Below are 18,661 nucleotides of genomic sequence, written 5' to 3'. Positions count from 1 at the left end.
AATAAATAACTGTTGAGTTTGATTTAAAGCAGGATCAAGATTTGTGCTTCAAGTGCAAATGCTTTCTCATCTTATCTTATCAAGGATACTTTGTACATTAATGTAACTATTATACTCAATCCTGGTATACTATGCAATTTTTAAATGAATAAATTATAACTTTTGCATTTCATACTACATATTACATTTTACGCCAGGCACACGGCTCATAACTACTCCTCTCTTACTACATTTACACTGAAAATACTGTAACAAATGTCATCACCAAACGAATTATTAAAGTTTCTCCTTCAAACCTGTATCTAGGTATGTGTTCAAAATCAAAAGTTTAAATAGGATACAAGGGATAAAGAACACCATCTGGCCTTAAATCTGGTTACATGTGTCTCTCTGGATTTGAAAGTCAGCCTGAAACAGGACGTCCAGCCAGCTGTTACTCTGACAACACCATGGCATGTGACTAGAGAGTGGATGTGTAGTGCCAGCGAAAATGCGTGTGAAGTTAGCATTGACAGGCTAAAACTTCAATACCACCCAGATCAGATGAAGTCTATCCATCTGAGGGGTTAAAGTAGAACACTGTGTCCAATGCTGTTTTTATCCACTTGAACTTTTCATTTCTGAACCGCAACACAGAGCAGAAATAACTCACTCATCCCACTCAGCAGAAGCACACCAGCATAGAACAAACAGTAAACTGGATTCTTCTCCATTACGAGCAGACAGCAACAACATGGTGCTCAAATGTAATTCCAATGCCGACATACTAGCCTAAGATCTGTTAGAATTTAGTGCAAAGCACCACCGCTGTGCTCTTAGTCCTATTATTTTTGGGAGAAACAAGAAATGTGGGGAGACAGAGAGCGAAGGGGATGGCAGGCAACAGCTTGAATCAAACAAAGGTTGTTGCACGAATATGATCTTAGACCACTAGGACGTGACAAAAACTATTATAAACAGCGCTTCACAGAAAAGACTGTCAGAAGAAGCAATTAGTTCAGTTTCATTTAGTTTCCAGAAGTCTTCAGAGACACTAACACTGTCTAACTACGTTACCCATGGGCTATTGGATTAACTGTCCACACACACACACACACACACACACACACACACACACACACACACACACACACACACACACACGCATGCAGGGAATCCATGACTTTACATGCAGCATTCATTCAACCCCTCAAGGCTTAACTATTCGTTGACATCACCTACAATTCCCAAGAGTTTTTGTGTCATAAATAAGAGTGCAGCAGAGAGATACTTAGCTGCAGAAAAATAGGAAAAGATGGAGTGACGAATATGGAAAGGCACTAAAAGCTGTAAGGGACAGATCTGCCGGATCTTTGTGTCAATCAGTCTCTCTCTCTCTCTCTCTCTCTCTCTCTCTCTCTCTCTCTCTCTCTCTCTCTCTCTCTCTCTCTCTGAGGAGCATCACATGAGCTGCAGTAGCAGACACCTCTTTAATTATTGAAGGAGACAAGACCCCCCCCCCCCCACACACACACATACACACACACACACACACACACACACACACACACACACACACACACACACACACTCACACACTCACACACACACAAACAGTAGCTGTATCCCTTCCCTCAGGGGTAAAATTAGATAATGACCAATTCAATCTGACATGGGTGTAGAGACTATAAACATCAGAGTGAAAGAAAGAGAGGGAGGGAGAGGACCGACGCTGACACTGATCGAAAGGAGGACCGGAGAGGTGTGAAAAAGATTTATTTCACACTGTGACACTCGAGGTTGGGAAGGCTACTTTCAAATGTGATCTGTGTAAGATGCTCCTCTTGTGAATCTGCTGCATCACATAATTGATTAGGCTGTCTCCGAAACACAATACGTAGCCCAACACTTTATTCCAAAAAGATATCTGTAACTTGAATGTTGTTTGTATGATTACAGGGAACCAGTAGAGGCAGACACATACAATCAACCAAAGATGCTTTATAAAACACAAGGCGTACTCTCATTACATGGTAGTGATAAGAGGAACATGTTGCTTGAGTTTGGCGGCATAAAGATGAATATTGTGAGTGAAAAATAAAATCAACAACGCTGATAAATATATGTTTGTGTCTCATATTCACAACTTATATGACGTTGACATTTTTGGTTGTTTTTGAATTGGATAGGTTGTCATGAAATTTGGTACAGACTTCCTATTTGACAGAGTAACAAGCAAGCAAATAAGGCTGCTATGGCTCATCTCTGCTTATAGATTCAACGTATAAAACAGATTAGAGACAATTCCAACACTGGCATATGGAGAGACGTAGAGGGAGCCAAACCCCCGAGGAAGTAACATCTGATCAGAGTCGCACAGTGGGGGTGACAGCTTCATTAATGGCAGTGGCAACAGAAGCACAAAGACGTACAAAACCATTCTGACATATAGAGTATGCATCTATATCTTCACTGTGACGCACAGACATAATGCTCAAAGCAAGTTATGGATGTTTTATGCATTAAACTATACACAATTCTGTTCATACGTAAACCCTACAATATTCCAGGCATATGTTGACAGGAAGCTTTAGAAAGTCATTAGTATAATGTAGATTTTCTAACAGCTGCAGACATCCATGAAAAAGAAGTATACAGCTTGAAGCCATATGGATCACTACTGCAGGCAGGGTAATGGCATATTAAGAGTGGAAATTCATTATAGAGTGAATCTGTTTCTGTGCAGATCTGATTAGCTGAATAATCATTCAGATGATTGACAGAAAATCAGTCAACAACAATTTTGGTTGTTTTTTTTTATTGGAACTTTTAACATTCTAACTTTCACTGGTTTCACTGGTTTCACATTCTCCTATGGGATCATATGATGCTTTTCATCATTGTGACATCATTGTGACAAGACATTTGTATGCGTCACCGAGGGCTCCTTTTCACTATTTTTGACATTTTGTATAGCCTTCTAAATGATTAATCCTTTTATTTTTCAAAAGTTAACATATTAATGACGACGATGCTGTGCGTTGATTAGATACTCAACAGATGAATAAATAATATTATAGGTAGATGTGAGCAATATGGATACAATCCTCTGTCATTCTGTAGTTCAGCATGTTAACCTGCTAACATTAGCTAAACACTAAACACAAAGCACAGCTGTAGCTGATGGAATTAATATTTCAGGTATTTGTTCATAAATAATGAAATGTAAATGTTGACCTGATTACGGCACTACATGCAAAGTGTGGCCCCTTAACTTTTCATATAACATATTCCTTAAGTCAACATTTTATTTTAAGTAGTTACAATTTATCCTGGGGGGGATATAAATGCCTGTAGCAATCCATCTAATAGTTTTACTAAAGAAAAACAAAATGTCAACCTTGTGGTGGGAGAGGAGAAGAACCATAAATGTCGGTATAAAAGTTCATGCCCATCCATCCAGTTGTTTAAGTGGTGTACCTAGAGACCGACCAACCACATCCCTACAGTGGATTCACGCCACTAGCTTGGCAAAAAGGCCATTGCTATAAAGCATTTCTGTTCATTGATTTAAAACAGCAATGATATAACACGTACAGAGATATTAAAGGGGTATCTACCTCAGTACAAACTGCATAGCAAATTATCTGATGGTCGACACATGTGTAAAATATCATAGTATATATCATCATATCACCTACCTCTAACTGTAGAGTACTGAAGGTAATAATGCTGGTAGCTAAACATAAGTATCAGTTCCATATGTGCAGCATAAGTGATCTAATGCAATCCCACTTATTAGAATAGCGACAAGGTGTTCTCTACTTCAGTGTAGTAACAACACTGGCATGTGTTTAAAATATCTGCTTTCTAATAAATTATTGCTCTGAGTAAGAGATTCCTAATACAGAACTATTGGTTGAGTATTGCATTTTTTTCCCAATGGTCTGAAGCTGTTTCTCTGTCTTGGTAAATCTTGATACATAAGAAGCAAATCAGACAGCATCTCTTCTAAAGAATCAAAAGCTTGGCGGGAGCGCTTCATATCGGCGCCAAATAGACCAACAGAGGGACAATCCCCACGGAGAGAGAGAGGGGGGAGTTTGGAGGGGCTGCCATGACAAAACTGAATGGAACACACACACACACACACGGACACACACACACACACACACACACACACACACACACACACACACACACACACACACACACTCACACATGTTTTATTGATGATGGATTCCACATTTCTCCCATCCTTCCATCCTCCGTCTGCCCATCTGTTCTGCCCACAGTGTTGATGGGCTTTACATGAAAGCTCCTCCTCTTCCTCTCTTCTCCGACCATCTCTCTTTTTTTCCATTTCCTATTTCTTATCGTCAGCCAAAATTGCACTGGCAATCCTTTAGCTCCCCTGCTTTGTCTCTCCCTCTCTGTTCTACCATCCAACACACACACACACACACACACACACACACACACACACACACACACACACACACACACACACACACACACACACACACTCAAAACCTATTTATCCTGGTCATAGGGGGCAGTGACCTTTGTCTAGCTTGTGACCGAATTGTCCTTCAATGTGTGTGCGTGTGTGTGTGTGTGTGTGTGTGTGTGTGTGTGTGTGTGTGTGTGTCTTTCTGCCTCTTAACACTCTTATTGATTATATCAAGGCTCCAATCAGGGTTACCAGGCCCAGTAAATTTACCGATCGATCTCTCAAAGAGCCTCGGGGAGGATGGGCATTCGTACACATGCAGCGGGAGAGAGATGTGCAACATTTTTCCACGAGTCAGTTTCAAGGGGTACTGCATGACACAGAAAAATCTCCTTCAGTGCAGAGATTAGAATCAGCATTTTCTCATTTGAAATAAATAGCTCAGAGTGAGAAGTATGCATGCAGAAGGAAAGCATGGAAAAGGAAAAGGGATGAAAGGAGCAGAACGCGTGAGAGTGAGAAGGTTTATTTTGAAGGGAACTATTTCATCAGGAATTAGTCGAGTATAAAACGAAGGAGGGAAGAGCCACGAGAGTGGAGGTGATAACGGTATGAAGAGAAGGTATAGAGGCAGCTTAAGAGGAGAAAGAGAAATGGAGGACAGAGCAAAGGAGAGATACGAAAGGATGACAGGTGTTCACCCAAGTCTTCGCTTAATTGACGGAAATACTGTATGTCTGCAGGGGAGTATTCACTCAGAGGGTTTATGTGTGTGTGTGTGTGTGTGTGTGTGTGTGTGTGTGTGTGTGTGTGTGTGTGTGTGTGTGTGTGTGTGTGAGAAGGTGAAGGTGACTCCATGGGTTGTCTCGTCTAAGCTGCTTCTCTAAACCGCACCCCGCCCTTCCCCCTCAGGTGCGCAACCAGCCAATCAGGACACACACAAACACACCAGGGTGCAAACATAATACATAACAGAAGACAACCAGTTAATATGGATGCAGCAGGAAGCTCCCAGGTGGGAATGTGTTCACCGTGAGTCAGAGTGGGGCTGAAAAAAAACAACATGCAAGCTCAGCAAAACCCTCTCCTCCATAAATGAAAAAGGGAAAAACATGTAATACAAGATACCACAGCGGCCAGCTTTGAAATGAAAATACCAGTGTCACTGAGGCTGCAACCACTGCAGAAAAACACGTTTTTACATTTACATTTATACATATTCACTTGCTGTGCACACACATGCACACACGGTCCACTTGTTTTGATAAAGAGAGACAGCGGGGGCCGGTGACTGGCAGTCCCGGAGAGACTGTCGTCTTGGAAAAGTGAATACTAATGATAAAAGATGACAGCATTTAATTGTCACCATGCGATTGAGCTGAGACAGGCCGCACGCTCTGACACACATAGTCGCAACGCTACCACGCAAACACATACACAGCGGTTTGTAGCTCGCTGTCATTTTCAACCTGCCACAAGGTCCACCAGCTAATGAATTGACAGTCTGGAGACGGCTCGACTTTACACAAATGTATGAGGAAATATGCAGCACACATCCGATGTCCCTCGCAAATAAGATTTAGTGCAATTCTGTAAACTTGACAGCATGCAAGCAGGGTGAAAGACAGGATTTCAGTAGGAAACGAGAGAAAAGGAAGGAAAGGAGGACAGGGACAAGAAAAGCCTGTTTTAGGAGAAACAAACAACAGGCTCAGAAGAGAACTTTCCCTCCTCGGGAGGATAGAAGTGAGTCTGCCTGAATGGCAATGACAGCCTTTCTGTCACTGCAGAGAGAGATTATGATAAGAGACGCAGGAGAGGAGAAGAGATACAAGACCACCCGAGACAACACAAGGGCTGGTTATGTTGGCAAAATTAAGATTAAAATCTATAAACATCTGATTCAACAGTAAACAGTGAGTGCACTGAGTAAACAGTCTGACTGAGCATCCAATGCCAACTTTCTGTGCTTTCAACAGACCAGCCCAAAACGAGACATGCTGAGTCAAGTAATACCCTTTTTCCACCCAAATCTGCAAATATATGCAGGTTTTCTTTTCTTTTTTTTAAATAGACGTCATGGACTCACCGACCGGCACCGGACACAGGGTTGGTGAACAGTAGAAAGCAGCTAAATGTTACGGTGATAACTTCTTCAGACTCTCTTTTAAACTCTAATTTATCCCGGGAATGAATGTCGATTGTAATCTTTCCCACTAAAGACAAAACACTGATGCTAGTGGGTATTTTGTCCATCGGTAAAGGGGCTAAAGTGTGTGGGTCAGTGTCGCTTGCTTGACATCTCAGATATTTGATCAGACTCATGACATCAGCAGGTCCCGATCTCTACAACGTAGATCAAACTTATGCTCGCCTTATACACCGACTCACTGACACTAATGCTTACTGCACCTTTACCTCAATACAAACTACCCAATCATTTCCTTGCACAACATAAATCCAACAATAATAAGCTCGCTCAGGCCACAATAGCAGAACTGGCTTGAACCGGCCAGCTCAGCAAAAATACACACAACATAATATGTGCAGTATTATCTGATAGACTTCACTGCTGTATAAAAAGCAATTATACCAGAGGCTTTTCAAAATGCTGTTGTCCAACCTTTCTCTAAACTGTCCAATAGTTTAGTTCTAAATTATCCGTATTTTCACTGCAGAGACCACATAAAATTGAGGTCAGCAATTTTGACGCAAAGGATGAACGAGGTGAAGTTATTAGGCCACATCGTTTAGAAATGGTGTCTATTGCTGTGAGAACTCTTCATGAAAAGTATCCTCAGGTTCACTCATCTTACACACTGTATATATTGACTGTAAATCAGAGGAGAGCGAGAAAGCACAAATGCATTACCAGCATTTTAAAGAGGCAGTGTGGAAATCACTGTAGTTACACTAAAGTCTCTATTGGTTAATACGATGTTTTGTTTTACTGCAGTTGCTTATGCCACTATTCCATATATGCCTCTATATTCACTTTTGTCCTGACCAGAATACTTTAATGTAGTCAACATAAAGAGCCAGTTGCAGGCTTACAATAAACATCTCCTCCCTCAGTCAGTACATAGATATATACTAGGTATGCTTGAAACAGAAACACACTCGAAGTCAGCGCTGCATACAAATGTGTGTACATTCACTGCAGCTATACTTCATTAGCATAAAATCTCATGAAAGTTAAAGTGGTGATTAACCTCAGGAAAATGAAAATACTGTTGGCATAAATAACCACAAGTGATTTGGCAAAAGAGCAACAAAGATGTTCAAGCTCATTTTAGGATTAAGAAACTATTTAATTGGTCAAAAACATTTAGATCCTGAATAAGCTCCAAACCATCCATATAGCACTATAAAATAAAAGAAGACAACTCAACCAATCAGACACAATGAGACTAGCTCAGCCAGCAAGCCTGTCTACAAACTTCAGTCTGAAACCAAAACATGTGTCATTTATTCCCCAAATGTGTCCTTTTGTTTGCGCAAACTAGCTGAAATGCATGTCTGCATCAAGTATACAAGAAAGTAACAAAGACACTGGCTTTGTTTTCATTGAAGAAATTTATTTTTTGAACTGACAAAATGTTATGGTAATGAGGGACATTTACTTTTTTTTTCAAATACGTGTCCTTCCTCATTAGAAGTGAACTAGAATAAAACTGCCTCTGTCTACATTACACATATCTTCCAACAGTCCAGTTGTTAGGAACGCGTGGAGGCAATGAAATTAATCAAATCCTATTTTCCTTATGTTTTCAAGATAAACTGAACTTTGACTGTTTTAACTATTGCACCAGCTCCCCTGCTAACAAATGGACGCTCATACATTATGCAAGAGGGAGCAAGTGGCCCATCAGGGATGCAGAGTGAAACATGGTAGGCATGGGGAGAACAGCAGAGAGGAGGAGTCATGAGGGCAGAGGGAGAAGGAGGGGAGTGGGGGTAGAGAGGGCCATGGTTGAGGAAGCACAGGGTCATTCACAGCTCCAGAGACAGAGGAAGAAAATGAGGGATATAGAGAAGTGTGGATAAAAGAATGTGGAGTTCATGACTCGATGAGAATTAAGAGGAGGGGGGATGAGAATGAGTGACAGAGAGACTTGAAGGTTTGTTATAAACTTTGCTTTACATGTTCAGGATGTAAAGGATAAAACAAGATTCAAGTCTGGTGGCCATCAAATCAACATAGTTTTATACTTTTAATAATGGAGCTCACTTGATGCTTGAATAAAAAAGGATAAATCATTTCTAAAAAATATCAGATATTATTTTTCATATATTTTTTTATTTATTTTACTAAAGTTCTCATAAATCTTACTGTTAAAGACTTTCAACAAAAGTATGTTCTTAAGGCAAAAGTAAATATTATGCTAGCTCACCACTATATTGTATTCCTTGTAAACGTGGGTCGTTGCACATTCGTCGTCACATTGTTGTCATGAGCCCTCTCCCTGCCTGGTAACACCACTAATTGTTTTCAATTACCTCCACCTGTCTCTGCTCCACCCTCGTTAACTTACCAGCTGCACTGCATTTACTACTCATCATGCCCTGTATAGAAAGCCCTGTTTTTCAGTCCACACTTGTCAGATCATCTGCAAGCCTACATCGGAAAGCCTGCCCGCCCGCCCGCCCCGCCCGCCGCCGCCTTCAACTCTGACTCCTGATCTGTTACTACTACTCTGATCTCCAGCCCCGGTAAACCCGACTTGCCTTCCGCCTTACGACTACGAGTTTAGAATATCCCTGAACTGTACTACTGCCGTGCCTCATTCGGCCCTGTTGTGTGTGTGTGTGTGTATGTGTTTTCAATAAAACCTTGATGTCGAAATTGCGCTCCTGGGTCCTCGTCTGTCTGTCCTGACAATTGTTGGGAATTTGGTCCTAAATTTTCAATATTTTAAAGCAGCCTGCTTTTGGCCACCACAACTCTATATAAGATGTCATGGACGTGTCACACAGCACGATTTAAGACCATGTTTTGACGACCAATGATTTCAGCACAAATTTTCCCCAACTGTCAACAAAATCGCAGTGTAAAAGGGGACTTTGAACACATCATGATCACATCTACAATCATCAATTTTAGATGTTTGCAAGAATGGTTGTTTTGTAGTTTCAAATTGACTCACACGGAAACACATTTTCATAATCTAAGGTCTTGCTGTCAGTGAAATTAAAGGGCTTGGTACCAGAGAGGGGAGGAGAGAAATAAGGAAGACAGAATGGAGGAGGAAAGAAGACACAGTGGGGAAAAAAGACGGCCAATGTTGCAGGAGACAAATTGCGACCAGCAGGTTTCCTTATGTGATAGGGCAGACAATACACACAGACACACACACACAAGCACAACAGCAGGTTGGTAGCATTGCTTGAAATATTAAACATAAATGTCACAGCCTTTCCCTCTATCCATTGTTCCTCTTCTCCCCTCCTTTCCGTCTCCCCTCTCCGCTCCTGTCCTCCGCCCTCCACTACAGTTTCCTGTTAATGACTTTCACTTGCACAGGAGACCGCAGAGAGAAATAAAGAGTGTGCAGCACGCTCAAACACACACACACACACACACACACACACACACTGCAGGTAGTAGAGCCCAGGCTGAGCGTATACAGACATGACTAATACGGGCTCTCACACTGCTGATCCAGTACTGTATGGGAAGGCCAGCTCAAATAAGGCCAGAGCAAGCCTACTGTTTACATAAATCTCTGGAGGACATGTTAGCAGCAAAGGACATCGTCATGTTAGATTAAGGTATCAAAATAGAAAGCCAGTGGTTACACTACTGTCACCATCAGTCAGATGACAACTGGTTAAACCGGAGAATATTACTTTAGCATTGTTTTCATCCTCCAGTTGAGGCCAGAGCTTAGAGTAAGATTGTGGAAGTCAACCCACAAGCTTGTCCTAAGTCTGTCCCAATACCAAGAGAAACTGATACAACTTGTCAGCTAATTGGTCGTTTTGGTCTTAGTTGACTAAGATTTATTTAGTCAATTAATACAATTTTCTGTTTTTTTATGCTGAATGATTTGTGCACATCTCTGGTAAACACAAGATTTAGTGTGGTGATTTTGCTTGATTCTTTATGGAGAACTCAGTTTTTTTTTCAGATCTGTCGATTTAATCAACAAATCGACTAGTGTGTTAGTGTGTTAGTAAACTAAGACTTTCTTCAGTGGAGGACAGACCTAGTTACTGAAGTCATTATGTGCATGATGCATGCAGTCTAAATACAACCAACCCCTTTATTTCCCCCTACAAAGCTGCAAGGTTGTTAGAGTCACACATTCTTGCAGCATAGCAATGCATTGTCTTCCAGGTCTCCATAGAAGCTTTATAATCTTTATACTGAAGGAAATATCCAAACCCAAGACTGCATGCTTTTTTTATTTTTTATAGCTGCACCATTATTAAATGTAAATACTGTAGCTATCTTGTGCATCATTGTATTACACATTTCCCCCAAGATGCTGCCTGATCTATGTGGTATCTTTGAAAACATGTGGGTTTGAACAATGTGTCTGCAACTGGTTGAATATATGCTTTAGTTCTTATTTCATAATAATCAGGCCTACATGTTGGTGTCACACCAGAGAATCATGCGACGACTGAAAAGTGACTTCCAGCATGTTGATATGAAGCACCTACTGTATTCACTGAGTTCTTCAGTGTTGGCTTTAAAGGCCATTATTTGGAGCATTTCATAGATGTTTTAACTATAGCAACCAAGGTTTCAAACATTGATCCAAATCTCAAACAATCATGGCAGTTTATACAAGAGTAAGACAAATGTTTATGCATAAATATCCATCTGCTGTATTGACTTGAGAACACATTGAGTGAGTTGACCTACAGTCAAATGATCTGAACTACACACATATCTCTACACGTGGGTGCACTAGCTGCCTGTGTAGACTATAGACTTTTACATTTACTGTATGTTTTCTGAGGAATCATACAGGAAAGGTAGACATACCAAACATAAGCCATTACTGCAGAGGTTGTTCTGTTTGTTATGAAATGTCACTGGACTAATAGCTATACAGCACAAACTCCTTTCTTCTGATTCTGCCTTGAGATAGAAAATCATTGATCAGTTATAAAAGCCCACTGTTACAGTACAACTACTGAATGAAGTTAGGACATTTCTTAATGTCCACATTGGTAAGTAAGAACAGTCAATACGGTTGGGGAAATCATTCAGTCGGTCAAATCAAAAGCTATAAAAGTTGTTTTTATCATATGAAGAAGGCTGATGTTCCCTGTGTGAGTCCGTCTCTCTTTCAACCAGGATCTGAACCTGCTGAGTTTCAACAAGGTGGATTATGCCTGCTGGCAAGTGGTCAAGTACTCACAGGGTTTATCAAGGGCGTAGTGCTCGCTCTCTCTCTCTCTGACACACACACACACACACACACACACACACACACACACACACACACACACAGACAGACAAGTAATCGTGGTGCCCCTTTTGCCGAGATGTTGTGTCTCTCAGTTAAAACTCACGTCTCTGAATCTGTTCCAGGATCTGTCCTTGTTGTACTGAGCGACGGTGCTCAGCCATTTGTCGTTATTGTTACCGGAGCCCGCCGTTTCTCTGCACAGCAAGAGAGCCACGACAGGTAGCAGAAAGAAGAACATCTTCTGAAAGCAAAGACAGAGAGTGGAGAGGGAGAAAAAACAAACAGAGGAACATGAGATAAAATAGAGTCATTCAGAGTGTTAAAAAAAACAGATTCCGAGGAAGAGCAGGATACAGCAAAGAGTTAGAAGAGCAGGATGAAGTGAGATGGGGCACTTTACAGAACACAGAACTCTCATATTGTGACGCATAATGTGTCAGAATGTCAGAATAGAATGTAAAAAACAAAAGCAGCGAAACGAACCACCGTTTGTGACCGTAGAGTGCTCATTTTTTATTAAACTGCTGGCCCCTTCTTATAATCGGATTATAAACATTGGAGAGTTGTCACCGCGGCAGATGGAGCACCGCGAAACGATTAGCTCGCGAGCTTCTCCTCGGCCAATTTAAAAAGCAATTAGCGGCGTCAACACTATTGCCGCCCGCACGGAGCTTTGTCTTGGCGTCTCATCTGCTTTCTCCTACATCCAGCGACAGCAGCACAATGAAAGTCGACTACTACTCACTTTCATTAACAGTTTATATTTCTTTGATTAAAAAATAATTATAAAAAATAGCCAACTGACGGCCAGTATCGGTGCTTCACCTACCTGGAATAGTTTGTTGGTGTCCAATTTGTCCAATTCCCGAGAGAAAATAAGTCCACGGCCCGGGCACTCCGGTGTTACCCAACACTGCTTGTAGGATTGACGGCAAAAAGGGAGCTGAGAGGACGATCGTACCGGGAGCTTTCTCCTCCTCCTCGGTCATCAGACACCGCCCCCTCTCTCTCTCTCTCTCTCTCTCTCTCTCTCTCTCTCTCTCTCTCTCTCTCTCTCTCTCTCTCTCTCTCTCTCTCTCTCTCTCTCTCTCCCCCCCCCCCCTCTCTCTCTCTCTCTCTCTCCCTCTCTCTCTCTCTCCAATACGCACACACCGTGTCATTGATTTTCAGCAGGGGGTTTTTTATGTTCACACACGAGCAGGATTTGGGAGCCGTGTCACTGCGCTGTTCTGGGGTGTACAAACGCACACATTGTATTTTAGTCACGCGCCTCTGTTGTGGAACGTAAACTCGTGTCCACTATAGTAAATACAATTAGGATACATAAAGCATTAAATCAGCTCTGAAACCTCTCCAGTTTTAGTTCCCACAGCTGAGTGATGCACGCTTTTTAGCACCATGGACAGAGGCAAGCCACATGAAACGCCCTTCTTCCAATGAAAACAAATGGGCCACATAACTAGGGGGAGGGGGAGGGGGGGTATAACAGTTTTTGTTTCAATATTTACTCTGTAACTCTGTTTATACTCTCTCTGGATTTTCTTCGTGTTGGCAGCACTCTTGTTTCTCTTTATCTGTCGCTTTTTGCATAATGTGTGTCTGGATGTGTGAGTTAAGCGAGAAGATATGTTGTTCACTAAAGCTTTGGCGCTAGTGTTGGGGTCTGTGGTGAGTACTGTCTAGTGGCATCACTCTCCTTTATGTGTGGTTCAGTTCAACTCTGCTTTATAGACTTGTTTTGGCACAGGGGAAGGCAGGAGTTTGGTACAGCTCATCATCTCCCTCAGTTTCACATAAAATCCCATTCTAACTATTCTGGCTGAAATCACAATTATCGTTTGTATTGCTTGTACTTGTAGAAAGTATTATCGGTATAAATCAACTCGGGAACACTTTATTATATTTTTATATCTATATTTTATTGGTTATTTTAAAGAGCGTGGATTGTTTTGTCACCCAATGTTCAGCGATCAAACAGCACTGCATTTTTATTTTTATTTCCTGTTCTTCCTGCAGAATCAGAGCTCATTAAAAATTAAACAAGTTAAAGACAAAGAAGTTCTACCCACTACTTTCTACTTGTGTTTGCTGCAGTGGGAAATTGTGATGTTCGGTCAAGTGACCTCCTAAACCTAAACCTTTATTTATGAAATATTGTACTTGTTTAATGTTTGTCTGCATTATGTGAAGTTTTAAGCATTAATTGGATGCAGGATGCTCATCACATGAACAAGCCTTGCTAGTGTTTTGGTCTCTGTTGGTGTCTTCAAAATACACAAAGCAAGATTGTCCAGCAGGCCTGTGAGGTTTAATGAAGCTGTTAGACGCTGCGGGTGGAGGAGCTGTTCATGGTGCTGACAGCTTTTAATTCCAGCTGTTAAGTTGAAAAACAACTAACACATCAGAGACTATATTCTTTTTTTCTCCACTAGATTTTAATAGGACTACAGCTTTGAGTATAAAAACAGTGACTCATATGTACATAATATAAAAGTTGTTATTACTGTAGTTATTGGTTACAGTTAATTTAAAGTAACAGCTGATTCAGAGTTAATCAGTCCGATGCATTAGGTCAGTATGCAGATTCACTTATAATGAGGAACTAATCATTAACATTATGTTTAACAGTTTGTTGTCATGTATCATAATACAAAAATATGTTAGTTAGTTCTCAGTTTATCAATACCTTTTTTTCTGATCTGAGATCAAGTGTTTGAAAGCTACTAAACAAAATACTTAATGTATTTAACCATGACTACATATGCATAAGCATGTATGAGATCAACACAGCCATGGCGATGGCTTATACATTTAAATGATTCAAAGAGACAAAAGCAAAACAAACAAAAATTGGAAAACATTTTATTAAAATTATATTTTAATTTGTATTTTAAAGCTGGAGAAAATAGGAAACCAAGAAATGTCACCTTTTGTTTTTAAGTTCTACATTGAGTTTTGGTTGTATTTTTATCTGCACCCAAAACAAAATATGTTGTATTTTACCTGAAGCTACAATTTAAGGGAGAACATTTTTCTTTTTAAAAAGTATTAAGATTAGTTGGATATTAGCTAACTAGATCAATAAGGGAAGTCAGTCATGACATGTAGTAAAGATTCTGGCAGCCCATATCCCCTCATGGGGATTTAAGGTCCAGAAATCTTGTAATATTGCATTAAACAGCTTGTTGTTATTGTCATACATCTTTATAACTGTCTTTATTGTTAAAAAAAAAGCACTGCAGTTCTGTCCTGATCATATACAACAGTGACATCAACATCATAAAGCAAATGGAAAAAAGTGGTCTGCATAATACAAGCTGAAAATGACTCTCCTCTTTAAAAACATGTCTCTCACTGTGCCATCTTATGCTGTCAAGTGCTGTGTGATTGGTGGAATTGGAAAGTCTAATACACAGCTTACGAGCTGAATGATTATGAGACACTTGATTTTGACATTTAAAGGCTCTTACAAGACATTTATATGCAGTATATGTTAATAGTTATGCAGCTCGTGATAAACGGTAACACTCTCTCTCTCTAATCTGGGTAAAGTTGGAAGACTTGGAAATGAGATCGAGCATTCATCCTTTGGCTAGTGTCGAGTGGCTTATATGCAGATGGTAAAAAGACAAGATGGAGGGAGGAGAGAAGGAATACAAGACTGATGAAACAGAATTAAAGTTGTGTGTGTGTGTGTGTGTGTGCGTGTGTGTGTGTGTGTGTGTGGGAGATAAGCGAGATTATGAAAGCGTGCGGGTTGACGTCTGAAAGTGAGCAGTGGGGTGTGATAGACTGTTTCTTAATGAGCTATGTGTCTGTAACTTAACGTGTGCATGAGAACTTCAGTTCCACTTGAGCGACTCCGGAGAAAAGCTCCGTCAGTCTGCCTGAGAAATGGAGCATGTTCATAAAGCATATCAGCCTTCCAAGATGATATCTGTCGGGGTTGTCCCACTGTGCAAGTTTCAAAATGTTGCCAAAATGTAGCATATGCATCACACAACAATGCACACTTCTGCCGGGTGCTCTTGGGGGCATTTTGTAAATCCAATCATACATCTGACGTTCCACATAGGATGAAAAGAGAAAACTCATAGAGCATGAAAGCCACCAGCAAATGGGATAAAGAGTATAAATGTCTCAGCATCCCGATAGATGTTTTTATACACAGCGTACGTATCCTAATCAGTTCCTCATCAAGGACTTCAGTGACAGTAAACAGAATGTGTTGTTGACTTGCCCGATCTAAAAACAGGACTAATCTGGCATCCAAATAATAATGGGATAAAATTCAGCATGTAAACACATTAAACACATCTGACTCTTTTAGAAACAACCCACCAATCGGCTTTGATGTTTGCCTCCGTCATTCGGGCACTACTGCATTTATATGTCATCTGTTTCAAAGCTAAGAGATGGGTGCCTTTTTTTGTCATTTCCCTTGATATCTGTTCGAAAAGCTGCTGTGTCAAGGTTTGGAGAAGTTCTAAATGATCACAGCATTACTTTGTTGAGCTGAAAAAGAAGTTTTAGCCTCAAAAATGAGAAGGGACAAAATGAAAAAAATTGAAACTATATGAACATGACCTAAATTGATTAATAGGGGACGCATTTATACTTAAAAAGTATCTCAACTAGTTCTCTCTCCACTGAGACATCTTTGGAGAATGTGACACCACAACAGCCAATTATAGATAAGAGTACAAATTGTTTTATATAAAATATAACTATTGTTAGAAGTTAACTCAGTGACATTTCAATTCCACATGACTGAGCTTCGTTTAGCCTCCAACTACAGAAGTATCTTTATTTAGAGCACGTGTGCTGTATTCTCCAGGCAGCTGTGAAAGCTGTGAATGCTCATCGCATGAACATGTAGCAGCGTTAGTGTTTTTGGCATTTGTTGGTGCTGTAAAAATATACAAATGTAGGATTGTGCAGCAGCGCTGTGCGAAGCTCCTCACCACATTGAGACAGAAAAATAATCATCTAACAAATCAGAAACTGGGTTTTGTCTGACCTTTGTCTTAAAATTAGAAAGTGGCGACTCCATTAAAAACATCCTCCAACCTCTACCCCCAGGAAAACTGTTAATTTTGGATTAAGAAAAACAATTATAAATTGGTAATCAGTGCGCTTTAAAGGTGGACTTTATGTGACCTTTGGACAGAGCCGTGTTAGCTGTTTCTCCCTGTTTCCAGTCTTTGTGCTAAGCTAAGTTAAGCTAAGCTATTATATATATTTACCATACAAACATGATAATGGTATTGATCTTCTCATCTAACTTTTGGCAAGAAAGAAAAAAAAAATCCCACAATGTCAAACTATTTTTTTTAAATACTCAAATGAAGATTTTGCAGCAGGCCTGTGAGATTTAATGGAGGACTGCAGGCAGAGAGGAGCACTTTCCACGGAGCTGCAGGCCCTACAATCAGAAAACAATTAACCGACTCTCTGATTTTCATCTTAAAAGTAGGTGAAAGAATAGTGATGCCCCATAGTAGAGGACCACATCAACATTGCTCTACGGGGAAAACTGTGAGCACTATCTATGCAGCAAAAGCATCTAAAGAATGTTTGTTTCTAATCAAAGATCATTATGTAAATAATTAAGATATTGTAGACCTCTGGGGATCCCAGTAATGTAGCACACAACATGACATTAAATCTCCGATGGTAGAACACAGACGGCAGATAAAAAGAACAGAATTAGACACAAACTAGGAGAGGGAAAAGCAAAAGACTATCGCTGTAAGTAAAAGGTTTTAGCTAAGAAAAAGTTTCCTCCAGTATGACATCATCGATTCCTCCATCAAGGCAGACTGAGACACAGACAGAGAGGCAGACAGTGAGGTTGCGGCCAAGGACAGAAGTGAATAGGTAAAGATTTAAACGAAAGAGTTGTTCAATGGATGCAGGGATTCAAGAAAACATTTCAGGGTCTATAACATCCCCGACTCTGCTTCTAGTTTGTGTTCGGTGTCTAAAGATATTCTAGAAGAGGAGAAAACTGTTATGTCTCATAAACTAGCAATGACACAGAGAGGTTATCTTTTTACAGCAGCCCACTGTATGAGGGGACACAACAGAACAAGAGATGCACTGCAATGCAGCATCGCACCAAACACTGCTGGGCCTTCCTCCAGGGTAGCAGTGAAGAGGCAACATGCGAGGTCACCAAGGTTTCTTGACCCGGGCAGTTGGGAGAGTCCAAACAGCAGTACCCCAGGGAGGGATGTTGGACGCCATGTCAGAGCTAGCATCTGCAAGGAAGCAGAGCACCCCACTTGTTCACATATGGACAACTTAGAGAGCTATTTCCTCCCATTAAGAAGTTAATTTCTGTTATTTATGATTTTTAAATTTACTTCATTAGATATGCAATGTGTGTTCTCATGAGTGGTTATGCTACCTGTACCTGTATCATTTCTGTAACTGGTCTGTGCTTCACAGACAACAAACAACAACAAAAATAAAAAGAAGCAAATCTGAGCTAATTCTGTGCCAAAAGACAATTTCATATTTGGCCTGTTTCATCATCTTATTCTTACATCTTTATTATGAATTAATCCTTGAGATGTACAATCTCGTTTTCTTTGGGTTCCTCAAAGACAAGCAGAATTAGACAAAACAATTGATGAAAAATAAAAAAAATTGAAAAGATAATTAGACGATACATGGGTGACAACAACAAACAAAATGAATACATATAAAATAATAAACGATACAAAATTAGGAGGTCATACATGAAAACATACATCCTATATTCTTTATTATGAGCATAATAGTTTCCAAGCACGTA

At 40.4% G+C, this 18,661-nt stretch overlaps 1 protein-coding gene across 3 annotated transcripts in view; it reads right to left on the bottom strand.

Moving 5' to 3' along the window:
- spock1 (SPARC (osteonectin), cwcv and kazal like domains proteoglycan 1) overlaps nt 1-12,861 on the bottom strand; it is a 90,401-nt gene extending 77,540 nt beyond the window's left edge. For 2 of the 3 annotated variants that reach the window (XM_029442372.1, XM_029442374.1), the window contains exons 1-2: nt 12,689-12,861; nt 11,963-12,100 (exon numbers count right to left, since the gene is read on the bottom strand). In XM_029442372.1, the coding sequence (XP_029298232.1) occupies nt 11,963-12,097 (135 nt within the window). In that variant the 5' untranslated portion in view covers nt 12,098-12,100; nt 12,689-12,861. The remainder of the gene's footprint in view (nt 1-11,962; nt 12,101-12,688) is intronic. The other variant, XM_029442373.1, reaches the window with a different exon arrangement.
- Between the last annotated feature and the right edge of the window lie 5,800 nt (nt 12,862-18,661).

This window comes from Cottoperca gobio, chromosome 10 (assembly GCF_900634415.1).
Source record: "Cottoperca gobio chromosome 10, fCotGob3.1, whole genome shotgun sequence".
Classification (NCBI taxonomy): domain Eukaryota; kingdom Metazoa; phylum Chordata; class Actinopteri; order Perciformes; family Bovichtidae; genus Cottoperca; species Cottoperca gobio.
Note: the sequence above shows the minus strand (reverse complement) of the source record. Positions and strands in the feature narration are given on the sequence as shown.